This window comes from Streptopelia decaocto (genome assembly GCF_964273445.1).
Source record: "Streptopelia decaocto genome assembly, chromosome: 27".
Lineage (NCBI taxonomy): Eukaryota > Metazoa > Chordata > Aves > Columbiformes > Columbidae > Streptopelia > Streptopelia decaocto.
The window spans coordinates 874,783-881,241 of NC_138682.1; the positions used below are offsets into that span (position 1 = coordinate 874,783).

General features: G+C 48.7%; 1 protein-coding gene across 1 annotated transcript; it reads left to right on the forward strand.

The window, feature by feature from the left end:
- HOXC5 (homeobox C5) lies at positions 1-1,608 on the forward strand (the record flags this gene model as incomplete). Its single annotated transcript, XM_082073520.1, has 2 exons — positions 1-681; positions 1,394-1,608. Exons 1-2 carry the CDS (start codon positions 216-218, stop codon positions 1,606-1,608), a joined length of 681 nt encoding a protein of 226 aa, XP_081929646.1. The 5' UTR covers positions 1-215.
- Positions 1,609-6,459: the final 4,851 nt, after the last annotated feature.

The window sequence follows — 6,459 nt, forward strand, 5'->3', positions numbered from 1 at the left end:
CCACAAATCACCCTAATCAAAGAGGTTGGGGGGAAAATAAATAGAAAAAAGAAAAAAGAGGGGGGGAAAGAAGGAAGAAAAAAAAAAAAAGGAAGAAATAATAGGGAAAAGAAAGAAGAAATAAGGAAACAAAAAAAAAAGAAATAAAAGGAAATAAATCCCCCTCCCCAAATTTCTTTCCCCCCCCCCCTTTCTTTTTCCTCCCCTCCTCCGCCATGAGTTCTTACGTCGCCAATTCCTTTTATAAGCAAAATCCCCCCGTTCCTGCCTATGCCATGCAAAGTTATGGAAATTATGGAAGTGTGCCCGAGGTTCCAGCACCCCCCAGGTACCGCTACGCTGGTTTGGATCTGAGCATCACCCTCCCCTCCTCCTCCTCCTCCTCCTCCGGGGCCACCAACTCCCTCAACGGCTTGGACATGGCTGCGACCCCCCCAGCGAACCCCCAGCGACCTCCCTGCACGGTCATGGGTTCTTCAGGGCATCCTTTAGAGCAAGGAGCCCTAAATCCCGGGATTTACAGGCAGAAGAGCGTTAAGCCGCCGTTGGAGGAGAGATCTAAGAGCTCGGGTGAAATCAAAGCTGAACCCGTGCAAACAGCACAACAAGGAGAACCACAACTGCAGCAGCAACAACCTCCACAAATTTACCCCTGGATGACCAAACTACACATGAGCCATGGTAAAAACTTTCACTTCTTGATTTCTTCTTTTTCCCCTTTATATTTTTTTTTTTTGCCTTGGGTTTTTATAGGCCATACGGGGCAAATAATAAAAAACCTGAGGTCGTAAATTTTACGACTAAGGCATCAATTGCTCGTAAAACTGTCCACTAAAAGGCTTAGAGGCTATATACGCCCAAATTTATGACAGCATAATTGGATCATAGAAACAAAACGTGTATAAAAGGCAATATTCCATTTTTTTGGGAAGGGGGGGTTAAAAATAACTTGAAATACACATGTTCTTGGAGGGTGAGCTTTCAAAAGAAAAGAGGCGCCAGAAGCGAAGGTGGGAAGATTTTCCCCCTCCGCCTTCCCATGGTGGAAAATAGAGACGAGAGCCCCAAGAAAAGATGTTTCCTTCCTTTGTACACTTATTTATTGTCCGAGAGGAAACAGGTTCAGTTCTGGCTCATCTACATGCGTTTGATCTGGGCTTTAGAAAGGAAAAGGGGGGCACTTGGGGGGCTGGAGGTGTTGGGGAATGGAAGATTTCAGGCTACTGCGTGCCCAGAGCCTCAGGAAACTTCTGTGTGTTCTGATTTGTCATGGGGTTTTACATTAGTAAAAATACTAATAAAACAATTCAATCCATCCAGAATTGCTTTGGCTTTCATGCAATGTCTTCCCCCTTTTAAAACAATGTTATTTCCCCCCCCTCCTCCTCCTCAGAAACGGATGGGAAACGCTCCCGAACCAGCTACACCCGCTACCAAACTCTGGAACTAGAGAAAGAGTTTCATTTTAACAGATACCTGACCCGGCGGAGGCGCATTGAGATCGCCAACAACCTCTGCCTCAACGAGAGACAGATCAAAATCTGGTTCCAGAACCGCAGGATGAAGTGGAAGAAAGATTCCAAGTTGAAAAGCAAAGAGGCTCTTTAGGTGGGATTGCAGGAGAATTGGGGGGTCCCCTGCTTTTTAATTTTAATTGTTATTATTATTATTATTATTCTTTTCCATCGCTTCTGGTGGAAGTTACATTGAGGCAAGTTGGATTTTTGGGATGGGGAGGGAGCTGCTGGATGGACTCTGGTCTGTACCCTCACAAACCCCTCAGACAAAGGAGATCTCTTATTAGTATGCAACAACAACAAAAAAGGCACCACCCCGCTGTTCGCTTCGTGCAAAAATTCAGTGTATGGCTCTATAGGTTGTTATTAAGTGTCCTAACCTGTGCGCTCTTTGGGGGAAAAAGAATCACGAAGAAAGAGGGGAAAACATCACTAAGTCACAACGCCAAAAAGGCTTGGAAAAAATAATCCGCTGGGTTGCTGGATCGCGTCGTCTCAGCGCTAAAAATCGCGATATTCATGGGAAAATGACAAAAAAAAAATCCCCACACGAATAAAACGCTGGTGAAGAAGGAAAAGAAGCGAAATAAAAGGGGAAAAAAAGCCCCCAAAGTGTGTAAGTTTTGTGAAGTCCCAACCTGGCCCTGATGGGAGAAGGAAATTGCTGATGTGCTTCGCTGGGGGTGCCCAGGAAAGATGCGCTGGCACAAGTCGGGAAAAGGCTTGGAAAGCCCTCAAATCCAATTTGGAAGCCCCGGAGAGAAGCGGGGGGTCCCTGGTGTGTGTTTGCGTGTTTGCGTTGGGACTCGGCCGCATCATTTCGTTATTATTTGCATAGAGAAGAAATTAATAGACTGGAGGGAAAGGGACGGGAGGGGGACACCGGTTTGAGCGGCTCCTATAAAACCTTCGGGTAGGAAAGTGCAGCATGGGGGGGGGGTGTGGGGAGGGAAAAATAGGACTAAATATTATTGTGTATTTATTTGTTGCGTCATTAATGTAGATTTGCTAAATGCTAAGATATATATTAAACAAAAAAAAAAGCCAAGGCGAAGCGGAATTTGTACCTCTCTGTCTAAATTCAGTCCATCGCAGTAACTTCTTTTATATCCCCCCCACCCCGCCAAGTGATGCGCTCGGGATATTGATGAGTTGCTGTTTCGCCTGCGAAACTTCTATTTTGTCATATGGAATAAACGGTGAATGATGCAAAAGTTGGTGCGCCGGGCGGGTATTTCTGCGCTCCCGGAGCCACTTTCTGCTCCTCCGCCACTTCGGCAAAGTCTTGGAGAAATATCCTCATTTCTTAGCCAAAAAAGCAGCTTTGCGGAGGGGTGGGGGGATGATTTGGTTTAGTGCCCTTGTCCCCACACCCAAAGGGACGTGCTGCTTTATGTCTCGCCCGGATTGTGGGGAAAAGGGGGGGAAAGTGCTTTTTGAACGTATTAATTTGGTGGTGAAGCGCTGGTTGGACCCTGAGGTGTTGAACTGCTCCCTGTCCCAGCTCCGACTTTCTTTATTTGTATTTCTCTCCGGTTTTCATTCCAGGCTGGTGTCCTCGCCTGGGAGATGCAATTTTCATAGCAACAACGGATTAAAATCACCTTTTCTCTCTGTTTTTCTCTCCTCCCTTCTTCTCTCTCCAATATATACTCGGAATAACGTGATTTTGACCCAAAATCTCCCGGCCGCTGCCTCTTGCAGCACCTGGATGAGGGAAGGAGATCCCAGTGCTTGACTGGAGGTGACTGGGATGGGATGGGGGGGTTACTGGGGAGCTGGGGGGGTCCAGGCCCTGCTGTACTCCCCCAAAGGGGAGCAGCCCCCAGGGAAGGGGGGGCTTTTTAAGCTGGGCTTTAAATATATATGTATACATATATGGCTTAAAATATATATATGGGACTTTGAATATATATATATATATGGCTTAAAATATATATATGGGACTTTGAATATATATATATGGCTTTAAGTATGAATATATGACTTTTAAAATAGAGATATGGCTTTAAAGTATATACATGGCTTTTTGACTATAGATATATATATGGGGCTTTAAAAATATGGTTTTAAAAAATATATATAGATAGTTTTCTGTCTCTGCTAAGGTGGAAGGGCCTGATAAGGAATACCCTGCCCCTGGATGGGAAACCCGCCTTCTATAGGGTGTCTATACGTCCCGTAGGCTCACACTTGGGTCCATATGGACTTTCTCCATACCCTCCAACCATATGGCTGGGAAAAAGAAGAAAAGCAAACGCTTTATGGAGGGTCCCTACGTGCTTTCCACCCACGGGGGTGGGGTGGGTGCTGCCCCCCCCCAAAAAAAAAAAAACAACCCACGTGTGGTGCTTGCCCATACGTTATTTGCATAGGGCTCAACCTATATCTCCCAGACACGCGGGGGTGGCTCCTCCTGTGTCTTCGCAGCTATTTACAGGCGAAAACAAATGCTGGGAGAAGCCCAATAAGCTCCATAAAACTTTATAGGATTTCCTTTACACATGGGGAACAAGAGAACAATTTCCTGAACCTGCAAAACAAAAGTTCTCTTGCGGTAGCGGCTCCGGGCGGCCCGGGGGGGGGCACAATTAGCACAGCGGGCTCAAATGGGGCAGCGCCCAGGGCCGCGCTTTTCATCGGCATTATTTGATTTGATGGCCGGTTATTCGTGGATGGTGGGTTCTGCTTGTTTGGCAAGTGGAGAGCTGCAAAGATATTTAATTGTACCGTCGTTTAACAGTCAATGCATAAAAAAATCCTCCTTTTTTTTAAATGCTTTTAGTTATTTTTCCTGTCGTTTCCCCGTCGGTTTGGAGTGAAATACTGCAAAGCCAAGGCTCGCCTCGTACATTGATTTGCTGCCCCACTCTGGGCCCTGGGGTGATCTCAAGGAGGGCTCTGGAGCGATTCCAATCATCTCTTTGCTCTTTGATTTTTGCCTTTTTCTCTCTTTATTCCACTTCTTTTCCTCCCCATGCTGTGTGAATCTATTCAGGCACAAAACCCTCTTGGCGTGTGCTGGTAATTGCTCGTTATTCCGTTCAATTTTCTCTTAAGCAACGTCTTCCCCTCCCTCTCACCGGGATTATTGCGGCGTCTCTGGGTTATTATTGTTTGTTCTGATTACATTTCGCACTCTAACAACACCTTTCCCCCCTCTGCTTTTTGGAAGCGGGAAGCTGTCAAAGCAGCTCGGGCTTGGCAAGGGTTAAACCAGCTCCGAGACCACGCGTGTTTTGTCTGCGAAAGTAGCACAAAACCCCCCCAAAACACCCCAAAACCCCCCACTTTACACTCCCAACTCGCACACTTCCACCCTGTGGAGCGGAGTGCGGCTACTTATGATTAATTATCGGCGCGGGGAGGGGGGGTCGGGGGGTTCTCTGTACCCCTCATCCCTCTCTTCTTTTTGGGGCGTTTTCCTCGGGATTGGTGGGTGTTTGGTGGGTGTTGTTGCTGGTGCTGTCTGGAAGAGATTCACCTTTTGATTTCCCCTCTCGGCTGCTCAAATCCCTTCCCAAAGCCTCCAGAAGGAAATAGAAAAGGACTTACCTTGCCCCGTCATCCGTGTCAACCCCGTGAGAACTTAAAATGGCCCAAAAGAAAAACAACAAACAAACCAAAGTTCCATTTTTATAGATATAGGTATAGCTATAGATATCAATCCAGGACTTTGTTTGTTTGTTTGTTTTTTTCCAAAAAATGCCACGCTCTTTTAGTTTCACCGAGAACATTAGCAGAAATACTCATGGCTTCTATGCGATTTTAGTAGTTTAAAACTTTTGAAGGTTATTTATGTGGATGGCCCTAAGCAAAAGCCCTGAATGGCTCTCAGGGAGCACGTGATGTCATTAAACTAAGTTTTATGGTTTGGGGGAGCTGACAAACCCACAATATATTTACATCATATATAATCTTAACTGTCCACCATCGCAGCTGCTCGAGCTGTTTAATGCTGGGACAGTGGGACAAGGCGCTTAGTGCGAGCGCGGCGGCCGGAGCAGCATCTTCCCTGTAAGTTTGCGTTCCTTTTCAACTCCTTTTCACTTCTCGCCTATTTTGAACCTCTCTAGGAACGGCGCGACGGGGTGAAAATCGCGCTCGCTGCGTGGGGGGGTGTGTTAAGGCCGGGGGGGGGGCGCGGTTAAAGATGGAATGCGAGTTTTGCAAACACTAAGGAGCTTATCTGGAAGGAATCTCAGCTTCCCCCCCCTTCCTCGCATCCCCAGGGCTGCTGGAGAAGAGATAAGGCCAAAGAAAGTCTATATATTACCGGTTCGGCTGGCAACCCCCCCCGCTTTCCCCATCAACCGGCCCCCTCCGGGGGTACAGCCTGAAGTTTCAACACAGTTTGGTGTGGGGATTTATTTCGGGGCGGGGGGGGTTGTTTATTTGTGTTTGGGGAAAGTTGGGCTTTGCAAAGAGAGGAGGGGAAAGGAATTAAAGAAAATTCTAGGAATAAATGGGAATATTCCACAGAGCGCGGAGGAAGCGGCGGCGCTGGGAGGGGCCGGGGCAGGTGTGTGGAGGGAGGGGCCCTCCCGCGCGGCCACGACACCCGTGGGGGGCCCACGGTGGGGAGAATGGGCTCTGGGAAGTGGGTGGACCGAGCCCCCCCCCCCCGTCTGACTCGCAGAGGATGTTTGGTGAAGCGTTGGGGGGTCACGCGTGGGGGGTCACGCGTGGGGCGGGAGCAGCAGCCAGGGCTGGGGGAGCCCCCCCGCGGGGACACCTTGAGGCGCAGGGATTTCCCCCACCCCCGGGGCGGCCCAGAGTGTGTTGGGGGGGGACAAGGACGGGGTGCGACCCACTGGGACTGGGCTGGGGGGGAGAGGTGACCTCACCCCCCCCTCCCCAACCCAGGGTGCCCCCCACGCGTCCCCCAAAAAACAACGGGGAGCTCCCACCCCCTCCCAGACAATGGCCAGGCCCCTATTGT